Source organism: Prionailurus bengalensis, chromosome F2 (assembly GCF_016509475.1).
Source record: "Prionailurus bengalensis isolate Pbe53 chromosome F2, Fcat_Pben_1.1_paternal_pri, whole genome shotgun sequence".
NCBI lineage: Eukaryota > Metazoa > Chordata > Mammalia > Carnivora > Felidae > Prionailurus > Prionailurus bengalensis.
The window spans coordinates 74,265,373-74,285,601 of NC_057353.1; the positions used below are offsets into that span (position 1 = coordinate 74,265,373).

The 20,229-nt window shown below is 45.4% G+C and overlaps 1 protein-coding gene across 1 annotated transcript in view; it reads right to left on the minus strand.

Annotated features, from left to right (window-relative positions):
• DNAAF11 (dynein axonemal assembly factor 11) overlaps positions 1-20,229 on the minus strand; it is a 78,253-nt gene that overhangs the window by 26,455 nt on the left and 31,569 nt on the right. Inside the window, exons 6-10 of the mRNA XM_043601784.1 lie at positions 18,825-19,010; positions 15,630-15,707; positions 10,048-10,113; positions 5,494-5,563; positions 4,451-4,546 (exon numbers count right to left, since the gene is read on the minus strand). Coding sequence (XP_043457719.1) covers positions 4,451-4,546; positions 5,494-5,563; positions 10,048-10,113; positions 15,630-15,707; positions 18,825-19,010 — 496 coding nt within the window. The remainder of the gene's footprint in view (positions 1-4,450; positions 4,547-5,493; positions 5,564-10,047; positions 10,114-15,629; positions 15,708-18,824; positions 19,011-20,229) is intronic.

Sequence of the window (20,229 nt, forward strand, 5' to 3'; positions counted from 1 at the left end):
TTAGGTCGTGATACCGTCTACGAAGAATATATAGCAGCAAGAGGGATAGTGAATGCTAGGGTAAGGAGGGGATGCTTTCTAGATACAGGGATCAGAAAAGACCCACGGATAGGAAGACACTTGAACAGAAACATGGAAAAGTTGAGAGAGCAAACCATGAGGGTGTCTGGGGGAAGAGCATCCCAACAGACCGGACGCTAGGTGCCAGGGTCCTGTGGTAGAAGGCTGTTGGTCCTGTTTGTAAAGTAACAGGGAGGCCAACATGGCCGGAACGATCGGAAGGTAAAGTGGACAAGACGATGGCAGAGCGATGATGGCAGAGGGGCAGGTGGTCAGGACGTTTCGCCTTTAACTCTGAATGGTATGGGAAATGGGACTTGATCTGACTTACATATATTATAAAACCATCATTCTGGCGGCTGTGCTGAAAAAGGAATTACCACCACTTCTCCAAAAAAAAAAAAAGACTGAGTTTGATAGAGGACACCCAGGGGCCAAGTCCCTTGACGGGATACGTCTAATGTAATAAAAGGCTGCACACACTGGAACGGAGATTCCCTCTACCACGCCCCCAAAACTAAGGCTAGTGAGTAAAACAGTGCTAGAACCTAAGGGAAAAAATGCCACTAACCGGTGAACAGGACTGCGAAAAAACTCACGAAACGGAAAGTTTCCTACTCCTCTGCCTGCCATCTGAGCAGTGGATTGCCCGATGCTTCCCTGCCGAGAGAGCTGGAGTATGTCCTCATCCACTACCGCACTCATCAACGGTAGCCAAGACATTGGCCCTTGAAGTCACGGTGGGGAAGGTACAGTAGGGGACGGCATCCTGGGAGACACGGCGCCCACAAGGGAAGTTATAAGACGGTACGTGAAGACAGAGGAATTGTAGCAGCACGCTACGGATTGTGACGTTTGTATATCAATTACATCTATCCACAGGACACGGACTCAGTGGCGGATGTCGGGAAGCATCTGGTGCTGTAGATGGCAGGAGGGGAAAGCCTCTTGGAATGTGGACCTGAGCTGGGAGGACCCATTGGCATGTCGGCAACAGAAAATTTAGCCACGACCCCTGAGACAGGGAGCAGATTCGATCAAACTTGCCTACAAGCACGCAGTCTGCAAAGATCCAGCCCCACTTAGGAGTAAGAAAAGAGAAAATTATTAATTTGATGTCTAAGACAACATGCTGGAGGAAGGGTCTGATGAGAAATATTATAGCATTTTGTGGATTCGATTACAAATTTTATGTCCTTGGAAATCGTACACACCCTTGAATTTCCACCAATAAACACAATATAATCGTCACAACACAGACACAATCAAACAGGTCAGCTCTTTGCAGTATTCTTTACAAATATTATCCTAAAAGGGAACCAAATATCAAAGCTGATCTTCTTTTCGTTAATTTAGAGTATCCCAATATTAAAAACTACTAAAGGGCACGTTGGGTATTTCTGGAGCTAGGTTATCAATATGTTAACTAATGACAACACCATTTTGTGAATGAATCAAAATTGTACCTAAGGGTCTACCCGACTTTTACGAGATGCTTTACAATTCCAAGTCGCTGCCTCAGTAATTATAATGCAGCCAGATGCAGTCAATTCCACAGTAAGTTAGAGGCCTGGACATATAAATAGCTCAGTAGTTTGGTACTTCAAGAGTTTCTATGACGATGTCAGTTTTCAGTAATGCATACTTTTAATAGTACGCATAAGTAAAGTCAGGGTTCTGGATTTTTCACTTGTGATGATGTTTAAGAGAAGGGTTTTGTTCTTTGAACTTTATAGTCCTTGCAAATATTTCACTCATGAATGAAAACCAACTATTTTGGGGCAAGAAATTATTCTCCACAGGTTGTTTTCACTGACTATCTTTCAGTTTGAGGTGTGCAGTTCAGTGATTCGACAATTAAAGTCTTAGAGGAGAACACAGGCAACAACCCCTTCGACATCAGCCGTAGCAGTCTCTTACTGGGTGTGTCTCCCTACGCAAGGGAGACAAAGGCAAAAATAAACTATTGGGACCTCATCGAAATAAAAAGCTTTTGCACACAGAAAGAAATAATCAACAAAACTAAAATTCAACCTACTGAATGGCAAGAATATATTTGCAGATGACGTGTCTGGCAAAGGGTTAGTATCCCCAAAATACAAAAATCTTATAAAACTGGGGTGCCTAAGTGGCTCAGTCAGTCGAGCGTCGGGCTTTTGATTTCAGCTCAAGTCATGATCTCGCGGTTTGTGGGTTCAAGCCCTGCATCGGGCTCTGTGCTGGTAGTGCAGAGCTTGCTTGGGATTCTCTCACTCTCTCTCTCTCTCTCTGCCACCCCCCTCACTTGCTCCCTCTCAAAATAAGTAAACTTTAAAAAACTTCCAAAACTCAATACCCCCCAAACAAATAATCCAATTAAAAAATGGGCCGAAGACCTGAACAGACATTTTTTCCAAAGAAAACATCCAGATGGCCAACAGACACATGAAAAGATGCCCAACATCCCTGGTCATCAGGGAAATAGGAATCAAAACTACAATGAGACATCACTTCACACCTTGTCAGAATGGCTAAAATCAACAACACAGGAAACAACACGTGTTGGTGAGGATGCGGAGAAAGGGGAGCCCTCTTGCACCGTTGGTGGGAATGCAAACTGATTATCTACCTTTTAAAAGTAAGAGACATATAAAGGGGGCGCCTGGGTGGCGCAGTCGGTTAAGCGTCCGACATCAGCCAGGTCACTATCTCACGGTCCGTGAGTTCGAGCCCCACGTCAGGCTCTGGGCTGATGGCTCGGAGCCTAGAGCCTGTTTCCGATTCTGTGTCTCCCTCTCTCTCTGCCCCTCCCCCGTTCATGCTCTGTCTCTCTCTGTCCCAAAAATAAATTAAAAAAACAAAAAACGTTGAAAAAAAAATTAAAAAAAAAGAGACATATAAAGGAATGCTAAGAGGGATTAACTGAATAATAATTTAAAAGAAATAAGAACAGAGATAATGCGTATCAATGTTTGTTGAACATAGTAGTCTAAAACCTTAAAAATAGATACCTCAAAGGAAAAATGTTATTTGTAGTTTATGAGTGAGAGCAAAATAGACCCATTCTGAGTCCCTCTATGTAAATTATCTCATCTTCAATGGCGCTCTTCTAGGATGCTTTTTAATAAGCCGCTTTCTATACTTTTCATGTGTCTTTAACATGAAAAATTTCATGTTTCAGTTCGAATGGAAGTTGCAAAAAAAAAAAAAGAGATTGCTGATCACAGCATCACTCACATGTGTAGATCAGAGGACTGAGGTAATTAGGTTATCTCTCAGAGTTCCCTATGGGCTATCCTAATTAGCATACAAGCACTTCCCTAACCTGTCGTAGTTACCAAGGACAATGTGATTCTTACGGCTGTGTTTGCCCTCTTATGGCCCGACAGCACATTGTATTTGCTTTTTTTACCGACTCAGAGCAAAAATACATACTTGATCACCCATAATCGATCTGTTACAAATCTGGCTATGGGAAAATGAAGGATTAATAAATTATTATCGAAACCTTACTGGTTAATCAAGTTTATTCTCTGGGGCAGACACCCCATCCCCATTGTCCTGTTTTTCCTCAAGACCAGAACCCCATTTGACTGGCTCATCTACTCTGCCCCTTTGAAACCTGAGTGACTAGGGCAAAGCTGACCCCACCCCAGGTCATGGGAGGAGATAATAGTAACCAATATAAAATAATAGAAACCAAACAAAGTACTACTATCCCTTTGGCCAGAGATGGGTTTCATTGCCCAAGGTTAAGTTAATCAAGACTTGCTGGGCTCTTCAGCTAAATCGTCCTGATTAGTCCAGAGGAACTTCTGTTCCAAGGTGACGGGGAGGCTCATCTCTCTGTGTCTGTCCCTGATTCTCCGTTTGTCTATCTTCATGCAAGGGAAGGACAAGAGAGCGTGCTGTCCCTGTGGCTGCGAGTGCTCCTCTCAGGAAGGAAGCGAGTCTGAGGACAAAGCTAACATATTGGAGAGACCCTGACCCTCCCCTGCCCGAGCCCTCCCTACTTTCTCGAGATGAAACACTTCTTTATGGTTAAAAGTACTGATCGCCATGTAATAGATGTGCTCGCGATACCTGTCCCACTTGGAAGGACGAGGGGACTCACACACGCCAACCCCACCGCCGCTCTGGCTGCAGAGGTGGGAGGGGGCTGCAGAGGCGAGAACAACTGGCCGAGTGGTGACGGGGTGAGGCCCCCCGCCCCCCGCCCCCGGGTCCCAGCTGTGCCCCAGTCTCAGCTCTGTTCTCACACGTCCTGGTTCTCCTGCCTTAGCTGGGGTGAGTGGATCTTCTGGTTCCCTCAACCAAAAGCAGCCGTCATTAGCTTTGATAGGTCAAGTTCCTTCAGGAGCCGACGCGTCCAGGCTGGAAATCGATCCAAGTGGCAAGTGACATGGCCTACCTTGGGCATGCAGATCACCAGATGCCCTGTCGTCTGAGATCGCTTAGCAGAGCTGCTGTCCGGCTTCACTTCGGCAGGAAGAACAAGCTGAAATGGCTGACGACAAACAGGAAGTTTGCGTATTACGGGAGAGGGTTACTTCAAGAGGCGTTTTCATTACAAATTCAGGATCCATCGTGCCATTTTAAAAACAACGTGCTTAGACTTAGGAAAAAAAGAACCCATGTCCGGGCTCTGCTTGATATGCAGGAACTGTTCTACCTGTTTCAATGGACGGTCTAAAGAACAGTCATCGATCACAAACAGCAAAATAGTTAGTGGTCCGTTTATGTTAACATGACTAATAATAAAGGGTAAAACTCCTTGTCATGAACTATCAACGTATTTCCATTTTAAAGTCTTCATAGGACTCCTGTGAATGCTCATCATCAGCCAAAAATACTATTTCAAACATTATAAAATTACAATTGCTGTGAATGAAATCATTGACAATTTAAAGCGGGTACATAATTTAAATATAATCTCAAGCATAGGCTACCACATATATAACCATCTACTCAGCTTTGGAACAGTACGAACACAACAGAAATAAGTTAAAAATAATAATTTTATGGAGCTGCACCGTGGCTGGTCAACAACCATTCCCACCGTATACCATTCCTATTGTATAAAATCATGTGTCCAGGGGCGCCTGGGTGGCTCAGCTGGTCATAATTTCGGCTCAGGTCATAATTTCATGGTTTGTGGGTTCGAGCCCCACATCAGGCTCTGTGCAGACAGCTAGGAGACTAGAGCCTGCTTCGGATTCTGTGTCTCCCTCTCTCTATGCCCGTCCCCTGCTCGTGCTCAGTCTCTCTCTCTAAACTAAATAAATATCAAGAAAAATTGTTAAAAACGTTTAAAAATCATGTGTCTAAAAAGTAGCTCTCTGATTGGGCTTCTTTTTTCCTATTTTCATATTACTCTAACAATTTTTGAGGCAACCTAGCTGAGTTGTAGACTTAGCTTTTGAAATTGTTAACAGTCGACTGCATTATACTTACCTTCCCTTTGACCATGACCCGTACGTAAGTTGGTTGCACATCTACGTCGATTAAAGAGGTGTCCATATACCTTCAAAATCAAACATGTCCAATCTTAGAACTTTCACAAACATTAAGCTTAAAGAAGTGCAAATAAAAACTAACATTTAAAGAACCGTGTTAGGGGCGCCTGGGTGGCTCAGTCGGTTGGGCGCCCGACTTCAGTTCAGGTCATGATCTCACGGTTTGTGGGTTCGAGCCCCGTGTCGGGCTCTGTGCTGACAGCTCAGAGCCTGGAGCCTGCTTCTGATTCTGTGTCTCCTTCTCTCTCTGCCCCCCGCCCCCGACTTGTGCTCTGTCTCTCAAAAATAAATAAATGTAAAAAAAAAAATTTTAAAGAACCGTGTTAAATGAAAGAGAGGTTTACAATTTCCTTGCTGAACAGGTCTTAAGAAGTTTGTCTTACGTTAATCCCTAAACCAAAGGAAATTCAATATATCAGCAATTTCATTTTTAGAGCCACAAGTACACTTGGCATTGATTGCCCCTCACCTAAAAATATCTGCGGCCTGAAAACACGAGAGGTTTGCAAAGAAAAAAAAAAACAACCAAAAAACAAAAAACAAAAACAGCTTGCCAGGTTCTTTCATGAATATTTTATTTTAAGCCCTTAAGACTGACATGAATAGCCAGGGATGTTGAGCCTACTACGAGTGGGGCCTGCAGACCCCCACTCCCTCTTCCTTAGCTGCTCTCTGTCCCCACAGCTGTTCTGCAGCTGCCACAATGCCACCCCCCCCCACCCCCGCAAGACTGGCTTTGCTTCTCCCTGCCAAGCTACCTCCTGCTGATTAAGCAAAGCCTTCCATCTATGGCAGGGACCCCAGGATCGGCTGGTAATTGTTCTCCTTGGCTTTATGAACAAATCAAAGATTTAGGCTTCATCTCGCTTATGTAGACGAACGACTATACGTATAATTGGACATTTAAAAATATTGTGTTGGGCGCCTCGGTGGCTCAGTCGGTCGGATGTCTGACTCGGGCTCAGGTCAAGAGTTCACCGTTTGTGAGTTCAAGCCCCACGTCGAGCTTGTTGCTGTAAGTGTGGATCTTCTGTCTCCCTCTCTCTCTCTCCCTGCCCCTCCCCTGCTCACGCTCTGTCTCTCAAAGATAAGTAATCATTAGAAAAATACTGATTGTGAACTTTAGCGAATGCAGTGAGGATTCAGAAATCACAAACCTTAAGGAGAACACCAGGGCCGCAGGCACAGGCCTGGGTCACACAGACGGTGAGGAATTGACCCCACCCCCTCTTCCTCTGTTACCTGGGACGACATTCCTTAACCCCTCCCCGCCTCTTTCCTCACCTGGAAAATAAGGATGGGAAGTGCCCCGCCCCCTAAGATCGCAGTCAAGACCCAGGCATCGTGCCTAGTCCGGAGCTGGCGCTGACAAAGCCTCATGCTTGTAATAATAAAAATAAAAATTCTCGTAACAATACCAAGGCTGGGCAAGGTCTCCCCAAACCTCGTTGAGTATCTACCACGCTAACGGGTCACATCTTCTCGTTCACGCGTGGGGCCTCCTAAAGCGTTCATCTGCCCCTCCCTACGAGGTCCTCGCGTGCTGTTCGCCTCTGCCCAAGACCACCTTCTGCCGGTCCTCTGCAAAGCCCACCACTTCTCATCCCGCAATCGTCAGTGCTCAGTCCAGCAGCTTCCCTGAGCATCCCCTATACACGGACCACCGGACTGCAGGACCCCCGGGCGCCACCCCCGGACTCTGGCCCCTCCTGTGCAGCACGCTGACTTATTAGACGCCTGCCTGTTTACTTCTGGCTCCCCCACGGGGCCGTAAGCGCTAGGACAGCAGAGACTGTCTTTGGAATGTGCCAGTGACAGCCTCCCGTCCCCGGTACATAGGAGGTGTTCTACTGATATTTCTGGATAGAGAGAAAGAATACACGGACGAACGAATGAACAAGCACATGAACGAACGAACGAACGAATGAATGAATTTAACTTTCAGAGACGCGTCCATGCGCCAATGAAGATCACAAGGAGTGTTAGTGTCGTCAGTTCAGACAGAATCGTGGGAAGGGAAGGGAGGGATTTTACTACCTAGACAGGAGAAGTCGCACCACTCCTTGAAACAGTGCACGACAGGGGCACGAGGAAAGTTTTCGTTCGGGGATTGAACATGAAGAGGCCAAGAGAGCTACAAAGAGAAAGGGGTACACATTCATTAAACTCCAGGAATATGACCAAAAAATGGAAAGAACTAAAAGGATGAATGAGAGTGTTTATTGAAACACAACAGAAAGGGAGCTCGGGTCGCTGCAGGGTCAGGGTCAGAGGACATGAAATCAGGAGAAGAGCTGGGCGCTCTTTAAAGGCGGATGGACTGGCGGCGGTGAGACGGGGCATCTTGTCATGAGAAGGAAGGGACACACGAAGGACTAGCCCTTCCTCACCAGAGCCAAAGGTGGAAACAGCCCAAATGGCATCAACCGGTGAGTGGGTGAACAGAAATGTGGTCCGTGCGGACAATGGAGTATTACTCGGCCGCAAAGAGGAAGGGAATTCTAATATGCTACAACACAGATGAGCCCCGAAGCCCCGAAGACGTTACGCTACGTGAAAGGACACAAGACCACAAGTGATTCCGTTTATACGAGGTATCGAGAATTGGCAAATCTATAGAGACAGAGCGCAGGTTCGCGGGGGCCAGGGCACAGGGTACGTTTCTCATTTCCCTGTGAAATGACTACTTAGTGGCCATGCGCTTCCGTTCTGCGGTGATGAGGTTGTCCTGGGGCTCAGCGGTGGTAAGGCCTCACGGCATCATGAAGTTACCGAGTGCCTCCGAATCGGACACTTGAAATGGCCGAAGTGGCGAATTTTTAAGTTATGTGTATTTTACCACAAGTAAACAAAGTGGGACGTCGGGCTGTGAGTACATGTCCTGGCCCCTCTGATTACTGTAGTTACTTTGACAAGACTCGCTCTCTGGAAATTTACTCCCTTTTGGATAAATTTCAGGATAACAATCCCTCTTCCTTCACTGGGTTACTGGAAGATCAGATGAGATAGAGCCCACAAAACGGGCCTTAGAAAGAGAGAGGACTGTATTAAAATGCATGCCTGTGAATGTTCACTGGCTCCCGTTACCAGTATTCATGCATTCACTCACTCGGGCGTTCATTCGTTCCTGCACGCACACCTTGTGGGTGCTGGAGACATAAGGAGGGCCGAACAAACAAAGTTCCTGCCTTGACCGCACATTTACAAAAAAATGCAAGTAAATTAACAGTTTGTCAGGTAGAAATCAAAAAGCGCGAAGAGGTGGGAGGAAGTGCTGGGGTAGGGGTAGGCACTGTTTTACATCGGATAGCGGGGCACAGGGGCCTCCATAATGAAGTGACATGTGACCAGAGGCCCGCAGGAAGTGAGGCAGCCAGCCACGTGGGCACCCAGGGTGACGGCGGTGCAGGCAGAGGGATGCATGGGTGCAAAGTCCCGAGGCACCAGTGTGTCTTGAAAAGGCTGGAGAAGTGGAAAGACCCTATACGTGGACCCTGAAGTCAGACGCATGAAGGACAGTGAGCCGAAACCTACGATCCTAAAGAAATGAGGCAGGGACGCAGCCAGGGGAAAAAGTGTCTGCTGGAGGTAAAAAAAAAAAAAAAAAAGCTGCAGGGGGTACCCCTGGGTCTCTAAGAGGGGACTGGGAGGCGGGGGCCACCACCCGCTGCCTGGTGCTTACTGTCACATCAGAGTGATTTGGAAAAAACAAGGAGGAATATAAAAGGACAGTGGCAGTAGGGAAAGGCAAGGGGCCCGTGGTATCAGCGTTAGGAAACAGCAAAGCTGTGACAATTACGTAAACGAGGCCTGAGCGGCAGGGCCAGGGTGGCTCAGTCGGTTGAGCTTTAGAGTCTTGGTTTCAGCTCAGGTGGTGATCCCAAAGTCATGGGCTGGGCGAAGAGCCTGCTTGGGATTCTCTCTCTCCTGTCTCTCTGCCCCTTCCCCCGGTTCATGCGCCCTCCCTCACAAACAGGATTTAAAAAATTAAAAGTAGGGGCACCTCGGTGGCTCAGTTGGTTGAGCGTCTGACTTCAGCTCAGGTCATGATCTCGCAGTCTGTGAGTTCGAGCCCCGCCTCGGGCTCTGTGCTGACAGCTCAGAGCCTGTCGCCTGCTTCTGATTCTGCGTCTCCCTCTACCTCTGCCCCTCCCCTGCTCATGCTCTGTCTCTCTCTCTCTCTCTCTATCAAAAATAAATAAACATTTTTAAAAATTACAAAAAAGATTAAAAGTAAATAACTAAACTCTGCCTTCCAAACAGAAAGTCCAAAGTTCGTAGCCCTGGGATTATGGGTTTATTTACCTCTGCCTTTGTTTTCATTTTCATGCTTTTTAAAATTACGGTAAGTTCTCGGGCTTAAAAAAAACAAAACAAAACTTCTTCGTTTGGCAAACCAAATTCCATTACAAAATACTTCAGGACTCAAGAGATGGCACTGAGAATGACACCAGAGAAGCCATTTAGTAAACCCATAATAAAATGACTTTACCTATAGACAGCAAGGTCCAGGATGATCTGGTTACGTTTTTCATCATCTTTCAAGGAGAAGTCAAGTCTAAGGAACAATCAATCCGTTGGGGGGAAGAAAAAAAAAAGATGACGTCTTTAGCAATACTGTACAGGTATCCCACCCCTTATCAAAAGTAAACTTGATAATAAGTATATACTAATCCCCGATGACAAACTTATTCTGGGAGGTGTTATTTAAAACTCTCAACGGAAACCTACAATACACGCATAAATTATTTATTTACCTTGTTGAAATGTGAGAATCCTAAGGCAAACTACATACAAAAAAAGTAGCATTGGTGCAGAGATAGAGACATCTGGTGGTTAAAGCTTTCTTTTCGATTTCATTCAAGTTTGTTAGAAGCAAAACTAAAACGCTGGGATTGTTTATGGGGAAGAAAATGTCATATCTGCCTCCCTTACCCAGCGTTCTATCCCTTCAGTTTTAAATAGTCCTGTCTTCCTTCTTTCTCCTTGCCATCTTTTTTTTTTTTCTCCTTTCATTGTTGACCTTTGCACCACCCTGGAAAATGCTGAGACACTGCCCATGATCTATCACCTCCATATAGGCGAAGAAACAGAGGTTCAGAGAGGTTGACACAGCTGGGAAGGCGGCCATGTGAGCCTGGAGAGGCAGGATTTCAAAGCCCTACATCTTTCAACTATACCGTACGGCTCGGTCTGAGGTATAACTTCCATAGTGTCAATATACCATTCAGAATTATTTGGCTGATTTATTTTGAGCATTTCACTTGTCATACCATTCTGTAAAGTATATAGTAAAACAATATTAAAGGATGTATGCTAAATCGTTTGGAACAATTTGGCCATCAGCAAGATGTCTGTGTGGGACCGTCCCTTTTGGTGCGTTCAATGACCCAGCCATGCGGGACTCCTTCAGTTGCTCAAATGACCCATCCCTTTGTGATCTCCTCTCAGGAGCTTTCTTATGTGCCGGTCCCTCTGCCTTGATTGCTTATGCCCCAATTGTCCAGCCAGCCAACTTGAACTCTCTCTTTGCAGATCATTTGAAAGGTAATTTCAGAGAGGTTTTCTACGGTAGAGATTGCTATTCATTCCCTCACGGTCCACTTCCCCTTTCTCCACAGTAATAGGACCCCTGATTTTAACCAGGAGCATGGCCGTGCAGAATAAAGGTGACACTTTCCTGCGCCCCCCGCAGCTGGATATAGTCATGTGATTTAGTTCCCTGAAGGAGAGCATTATATGGCACTCTCCAGGAATTTCCTTAAAGAGAGGGCGCATGTGTCCTTTTCTCCCTCTCTTCTTCTTCCTCCAGTTGGATGGAAGAGACTATGGGAGACCCAGTCATGAACTACAAAGACTACTTAGCAAGCTACTGCAACTCTCCGGGCAAGAGGCAGATGACACGTCCTAAGGTGGTGGGGGATGGCGTTAGTGAGAAGCCGTGGATTCAGGTGATATTGAAGGAAGAAATTATAAGGTCACTCATAACATGACAGAGAGAAGAGTCAAGGATGAGTCCAAGGTGGATGCTTGCTACTGAGTTGGAGAACGCTGGGGAACGAGATGGAAAGTGATCGTGGGGATAGAAGTTAGGCCTTCTGTTTCTGTCATGGTAAGTTTGTAATACCTATCTTATAATCACATGGCGAGGACAAATAGCTCATTAAACATCCAAGCCTCGAGTTCAGGGAAGAGGTTGGATCTGGTTGTAATGTACAGATGGTGTTTAAAGCCATGGAATTTGGTGAGAGCTTCACAGAGTCAACGTGAAACAAGAAGGCAGCTGAGGAGTTGGCCACCACTTAGGCACATCACAAAGAGAATCTGGCAAAGCCTATGAAGACGAGCAGGTAATAAGGTCAAAGAATCTGAAGCAAAGGGAAGAAGTTGCTGTAAGAAGGAAGATGATGATCAGTTTGGTCAAATTTGCTGGGTCAAGTACATAGGGCCTGAGATTTTAAATGATGTGACTGAACACAGGGATAATGTGACCACGGAACACAAAAATGATGTGACCGTGGAACACAGAGATGATGAGAACACAGAACATGGAGATGGTGTGACCATGGAACATGGACATGATGTGACCATGGAACACGGAGATGATATGACCACAGAACACGGGGATGATGTGAACACAGAACACAGAGATGATGTAAACAGAAAACATAGATGTGAGGTGAACAGAGAACAGAGAGCTGATGTGAACATATAGAAATGATGTAACTACGAAAGTTTTATGTGACAGGATATGCAGACATGGTTTGTTTTTTTTTTAATTTTTTTTTTTCAACGTTTATTTATTTTTGGGACAGAGAGAGGCAGAGCATGAATGGGGGAGGGGCAGAGAGAGAGGGAGACACAGAATCGGAAACAGGCTCCAGGCTCCGAGCCATCAGCCCAGAGCCCGACGCGGGGCTCGAACTCACGGACCGCGAGATCGTGACCTGGCTGAAGTCGGGCGCTTAACCGACTGCGCCACCCAGGCGCCCCGCAGACATGGTTTTAAGAAGGAAAGCGAAGTAGGGAACTGGTGACCGAGTCCAGGCATCTCCATGAGGAACAGCAGCTATAAAGAGGGGCAGAGAAATAGGGCTGATGCTGCAAGGGAAACTGCAGAAAGGGAGCTTTCTTATTTTTTTTTTTTTTTGAAGATGGACAATATCAGGGCACCTGGGTGGCTCAGTCGGTTAAGCATCTGACTCTTGGTTTCGGCTCAGGTCATGATCTCACGGTTCGTGAGTTTGAGCCCCAAGTCGTGCTGGACGCTGCTGGTGTGGAGCCTGCTTGGGATTCTCTCTCTCTCTTCCCACTCCCCTGCTCATGGTCTCTCTCTGTCTCTCTCTCTCTCTCTCTCTCTCAAAATAAATAAATAAAACTTAAAAAAAAGATACACGATGTCACAACATGCGTATACTGATGAGAGCAATTTGGTAGGAGGGAGAGAAGTGACCCGGAAGGGAAGGAATCATTGCAGAAGCAAGTCCTCTACAGGAAGAGGTTTGGGATCAGTCCACCAGCAAAGTCACTCTATAGGGGAAGTCCACCCATTGCAGCAGGAGGCAAGAGAGTATGTGGACAGGTCCAGGGACACTGGTAAATCGGATGGGAAAACTTCTGATTGCTTCTGTTTATGGAGTAAGAAACAAGGTCCCAGTCAGGACCACAGAATGGAAGTAAGAAGGGAGCAAGCAGTGTGAAAGCAGGCTACGGGAAATCAGAGGAGTGAATTACCCAAGAAAGTACAACATGATTGCCGGAAGTCCGCTAGAGATCTATGGTGGTAAATTTACAGTAAGACCGGCAGGGAGAGTTGAATGTTTTCTTCCAGCCTCACGAGGGCAAGTCCAGCAACAGATGGCATGGTAGATTTACATAGGGTTGAGGTTACGAGAGAGGACGCGGGAAGGAAAGAGGGACAAGGGACTTGAAGATCCATGTCAAGGACGAATCTCTGAGACGAACCGTAAAAGCATAGCGGAGTGACAGAAGATAAGAACACGAGGGGAGAGGGGAGGCAGGCAGAAAACCAGCAGGCTGAACAGATTCCTGTTCTTAATGGGGCTTCTGATTGTTGGGCGTGCAGGGCACTCCCCGGGAGCACAGGAGGTGGTGCCCAGTGGGACACTCGAGGGAAGATTCTGGGGGCGGAAGAGATATAGAAGATGGAAGATCTGAGAATAAGAGTGGATTGTGTGGCTGGCTGAGGGAGGGAACGATGGCAGGGAGTGAGGCAGTGGGGCGAGGGAAAAAGCAAGGCTTTGGTGGATTGTCTGCAAGTAGGACAAAGTCACATGACCAGTGATGGGAGGAGAGGCAGAGGAGGCAGAGAGAGAGAGAGAGAGAGAGAGAGAGAGAGAGAGAGAGAGAGAGAGACACTTGTCCGGGCGGGGGGTGGGGTGGGGGGTGAACATGGTCTTCTGCAGCGAGTGGGGCAGAGGGCGAGCGTGAGGGCTGGGCAGGGCTAAGCGCACGACCACAATAAGAACAGAGGTGGTATTATCTAGACGGCCCCGGCTCCAAGGGGGCTGGGAACGTTTAGGGAAAGGGAAGAAAAATGGTCTGAGAGTGGCTACCAGGTTCAACTTTCCTCGTGGTGTATGTACGTGGCGAGGGAGAATACGGAGGGCAGCTGTGGAAGCAGAACCCTGAGTTTCCCTTAGTGAAAGAAGATAAAAGGGACGTCGAGAGACAAGGTTGAGGATCGAGGCTTTGCTGACCAACACATACTCCAGAGGGCACAGAGGCAGGGAAGGAGGGGTCAGCAGGGGGGAAGAGAATGAGGTGTACAGAGCCACAGGGACTAAGTTTCTGGTGGTGACGGATGACCCAGGAGGGCAAGGAAGGGTGATGACGGCAGGATGGAAGTTGGTAGGAGGAGGTGTTCAGTTCTTCACGGAACCCCCCTCAATACGGTTAGCAGGAGGGGCAGGTAACGTGGGCAGTGTGGTGGGGGGAGAGGTGGTCTCCCCAGGGGCCCAGAGGGCTCTGAGGGTCTCCCTTAAGCCCCCTGCTATAGGCTGAGAGACAATCTTCCCACTAGATTTCTGAGCTCAGTGAATGCAGACACCTGTCATATTCACTGCCATATCCTCATGCTTAGTATCGTGTCTCAGGCTACGTTAATTTCTGCAGGAGAGAGAAGGGCTGTGTGTGTGAGGGGCTGGTAGATATGAACTTGATCACGGAAGTCACTAGAGCTGGGTTAGCACGAGCAAGTCAGTCACACCATCTATTAGCTACGTGGCCTTGGACAAGCCACTCTACGTCTCCCAGGCTCAGGCTTTGAACCTCTGAGAAGGAAATACTGCCTGGCAGGTAAGATTGCCACGCAGATGGAATACACAACGCCTGGAAATGATCAGGACGGTCTCTTTATCCTGGTCCTGGTGTCGAAAACGAAGTACTGAAAAGAAACAGGCTTTGAGCAATGAAATGAAGCCAACGAGATTTAGTCCAAAGGCTTTTGGGTCGGTATTTTGGCTATAAATGGCCTTTTTTGGTTTTTTAAATTTTGCCTGCTTTCTAGTTTTAGATTTTAAGACAGCCAGATAGGGCAGCCATCATTACACTGGAGCATTTCCAGGTCGAATATTTTCCCTCTCTCATTAACGTCCCTGAAGGATCTCCATCAGTTTCTTTCCTCAGCTCTCACGTGCTTTGTAGATGTGTCCCAGAGCGTCCAGTAGAGGGACACATAGGAAAGGTACCAATACTCTCAGCCAGCTTGTTCATGTGGCGCTTTACAAATTAATAGACATAACAATAATGCACGTGGAATTTTCAGGCAGAAAAGCGTATAGGGCCCAAAGTTTCCACGGATACATAACTAAGATTCCCATATGTCAAGATCATTTTCTGAACGCCAAGAAAATGAAATATAACATTATGCACTCGAAAACATCAGAGATGTTCCACTCTCAACTATGCACAAAATGACATTCTTATCGGGCTCCTCGAGCTTGTGAAGAACGCTTAGATATATTCTCCGCGAAGCAAACCCACAATGGAAACCATCATCAGGACCACCCCCATGCGCTTGACTTCTTCAAGCCTCTCTTTGGCCTCACGTACTTGGGGTCATTCACATTCAACACTTTTCCATCTTCGGTGATCAAAATCCTGGGTGGTTTCACTTTCTTCTTCTTTCCACTTGAGATGGGAGCAAAGGGCAGTGAGGAGAGAGAAAAACAACGTAAAAGGAATATTTTTGTGACATCGCTTAAGAAAAATTGATCAGGCATTTGTGAATACATGAATAATTCACCGTTATGAAGTCCGTTCTGTTACTCCTATGCTGGGAATTGACAGGGCAGATTTCTTTATGATCGTTATCTATATCTTTAAGGCAAAAATGTGACCTAGACAATTTGGAAGTTAATTCAAAAGGGGGAAAAATCCTCTTTTTCATGAAATATCCATGAATATTTAAATTCATCTATTTTATGCATGATTTACCCAGATAACTGTCGATTCTCCATTGGTGGATATAGCCTCTGCTTTAGTTAAAGTTTTAATTTTTAGGGGTGCCTGGGTGGCTCAGTCAGTTGAGCATCTGACTGTTGACTTTGGCTCATGTCATGGTCTCATGGTTCATGAGATTGAACCTTTCGTGGCTGTCAGCACAGAGCCTGCTTGGGATTTTCTCTCTCTCTCTCTCTCTCTCTCTCTCTCTCTCTCTCTCCCTGTCCCCCCTCTCTCCCAAAACAAATAAATGAACTTTTAAAAAAAATATAATTTTTAAAATGCCAAGTAGATTCCACTCTATAGAAATAAAAATACCAGTACATGAGATTCTACATAAACAAATGTCTATCACAGAATTACTCACAGTGGCAAAACTCTGGAGCTATGAGGAAAACCCACCAACGGAGGAGTCAGTGGCCTAACTATATTCATGCTACGGAATATTTTGCGGTTGTTAAAAACACGTGTCTGCTCTTTACCTCACTGGTCTAAAAAGTGGCAGAAAATGTGGATGGAGGAAAAGAAACAGTGCAGATAGGAAAGGCTCATGAGATAACATGAAAAATGTAGAGCGTAGTCCTAGCTATTTCAACATCACTGAAGATAAAACCTAAAACCTAAAACCTAAAAAAAACCTATAAAAACCTAAAAAAGCCTGTATGGACAAGCTCTACAAAACCACATGGAGGAATGCGTGTAGATAAGAGAACTGTAGGCAAGTCTTTGCCTTGGATTTCCATTCTTCTAATCCCGATTTTGGATAGTGAACTGTATAAGAAAATGTACATTTATTCACATTTTGCTGCATTTTAAGCTGGTTCTCCTGGTCCAGGTAAGTTAATGTGTCCATGTACCACATTAGTCTCCATGACGAGGACAATCCAGGGGCATCCTCCAGAAGGGGCAAACATCGCAGGGACCCATGGGACTGGGAACGCCACTGTGCACTTGCACAGAGTGGCTTGGTCTTCTATCCAACCCAGCTGTATTTTTTTTTTTTTAGGCTATCAGGGAGAGGAATTTTTTTTTCCTGGTTTCAGGCTCAATACAATGTATTATACGATATACTGTACTATGTATACATTTCATGCATGCATACATATAGACATATATTGCATACACATGGGTGTATATGTGTATATATGTTGGAAATACAATACATATTATATAAAAACATGTAGAATTTCCATTGCAGAAGGTTCTTAAGTCTGCAGACCACGTTTACATTTATTGGCTCCTATGATTCTCTCAACCACACAGTGGAGTAGGGAAGGCAGGGAGAGAATCCCTGTTTAACAGACGAGGAAGGAGTTGAGGAGAAGTTGGTATTTGCCAACATCGCACAGAGAGTAAGCAGCAGGGTCGCCACGTGGACCCACATTTTCTGATGTTTTCTGATGCTCTTCCCAAAGCACTGGGTGGCCTCACCGTATATAGACGGCCAAATTTCACAAACAAGCATTTTGGATAAAACTCAATTCTCGTTTTTGTACCTCCCTATCTAGCTACTGAATAAAATTGTATGAAAGCAGCAGAGATTGCTAATGGTTGTGTTCACTCTTTCAGTTTCTTGCTCGCAGGTGACAATCACAGGGAAAGACACTGGGCTTCGCGCCTATAACTGCCGTGCAGACAACGGTATTTCAGAGCTAAGTGATCCCATCCCCAAGCACACGAATTGTAAGCATTTCTGTAAGTGATACATTTTACGTACTAGATTTGAGCGATGACATGAAATGGAATGACACCGAGTCGAGCTTTTAAAAAGCTTCCCTGACAATCAGAGCATAAGCGTTCGAGCTTCTAACAAATCGTCAAGTTCGATCAAAACAGTTTCAGAAGTGAAAGCATGCTGTTGAATGTCCAAGACAGTTGTACTGGGAAAACAATGCCTCATAAGACTGCTTTCTAATTTTGCAAATTATGAGACACAACGGAACTTATTCGTCCCGCAAAGTGGCCTTTTCCTCGGTGCCATGATAATCAGTATCTCTAACCCGGGACATCCCTACTGCTTGATTCATTGAAAGTTAAAAAAAAAAAAAATTAAAGACATCCAAAAGACATCCAGCAGCACTATCAACATAGCCAAAGGATGGAAAGAGCCCAAATGTCCATCGATGGATGAATGGATAAAGAAGATGTGGTTTATATATACAATGGAGTATTACTCGGCAATCAAAAAGAATGAAATCTTGCCATTTGCAACTACGTGGATGGAACTGGAGGGTATTATGCTAAGTGAAATTAGTCAGAGAAAGACAAAGATCGTATGACTTCACTCCTATGAGGACTTTACGAGACAAAACAGATGAACATAAGGGAAGGGAAACGAAAATAATATGAAAACAGGGAGGGGGACAAAACAGAAGAGACTCATAAATATGGAGAACAAACTGAGGGTTGCTGGAGGGGTTGTGGGAGGGGGGATGGGCTAAATGGGTAGGGGGCACTAAGGAATCTACTGAAATCACTGTTGCACTGGATGCTAACTAATTTGGATGTAAATTAAAAAAATAATAATAATAAAAATAAAATAAAGGTATCAACAAGGAGAAAAAAACAGAAAAAAAATTAAAGACATCCAAACAAGACCCTACGTAAAATGCCATAATTCATGACATCCTAAAGAAGGCAGTTTGATATTAACAAATGTCAGTAGACACAATTCAACAGGAAGCTGAACTTAGAAGCCAAGTCAATTAAGTGATGGCTAACAAAGATTGAACACAGAGAAGGAGTAAAGCCTGTGCAATCAAGAAAATACAGTCCATAGCAGGGCATTGCCTCACTGTGGAATACCTTAATTTTTCTTGGTCTTTCCGTTGTTTTTCCATATGCCTAAGTGTTTCCAATCTAGATTCAGGAGTAAACAAAGAGGGCTTGTTCCAGAATTCCAGGTCATCCTCATTGTCCTTGAATCTCTTTTGGTTGTATTCCCCTTCTTGTCCTTCCTGGACATGGTCTTTGTGCTCTACTGAAAACGGGCTGGGAAAGAACAAACAGACACACAGAGCATGTGAGACCAGTACTGGATGTCTGAGTTTCATCCTAAATGCCGCCCCTTCAATCTCTTACACACTTTTCTTGTGTTGTCTTCGTACCTTTGAGTGACAAAACACATCTGAAAGAGAGCCAACGTAAGCCATGCTGGATGAACGTACTGTCCCAAATGGGACAGGCCCTCATCATCTAACACGGGGCATAGTGCAGTGATCGGATGAGAAGCTCCCAGGCTGGTGGGATGTGAGTCACCTGTGGAGCCGTGTGAAGGGCACAGATGCCTCGACCTGCCACCAGAAAGTCTACTCAATAGATGTGGGGTTGGGCCCAGGAATCTGTGTTTTATGACAGCTTGCAAGAGGTTCTGATGATCAAACTCAGGGACCACTGGGCCTTCCCAGGCACCCCACTTCCAGGCTGGGACCCTCAATTCCTGCCTCCACACTGCTCCCAGAGGAGTCTTGTCAACAGGCAAATTACATCATATTAGTTCCAGGTTCTTTAATGATGCTCTCTCTCCAAAATTCTCCAGTGGGATATATGAGATTCGTGGCCTGGTCTTTTATGGACAACTTCTGATTTCATAGCTTTGTATAGGAACAGTGCTGTGTGCTCTTTTTTTATTCATGTTTTGTGGGTTGTCAAAGAGTTCTATGGTGTCTCTGACATCAAACGGGTATATGAGATATTCAACAGTCATCCAACGTGGATTCGAGAAATATTTCTTGAGCATCTCCTCTGTGCCCAGCACCAGAGATCCAAGCCTAGGCCAGACAGACAATGACAGTCCTTTCAGGAGATCCTATTCTAGCAGAGCAAAAATGACACCGTTCACATAGTAAGCACTGGGGAACAGTGTTCCTCACCTTTCCCTGCAACATGCACTCTATTTCGAAATAACATTGCATGAAAAAATCCGCATGAAGCCTTGAGTACCAAGCATGACAACCAGGAAGCGCTCACGCAATGTTACGTTTTGTTATTGTTACTGAAACGAGATAACACAAAAGGCTCATTTAGTTGACCTTCAGATAAGATGCTTTGTGAAGGGATAGACCAAAAGTACTAGAGCATGAGGTTTAAACAATATAAATAGAACAGAGAATAATATCTGCTTACATTTTTTTGCATATTACAAAATGTAACTGGTTTAATAAGCAAAACAATGCAAACTTCTGAAAATGAATACTTTGCCATATAGCTA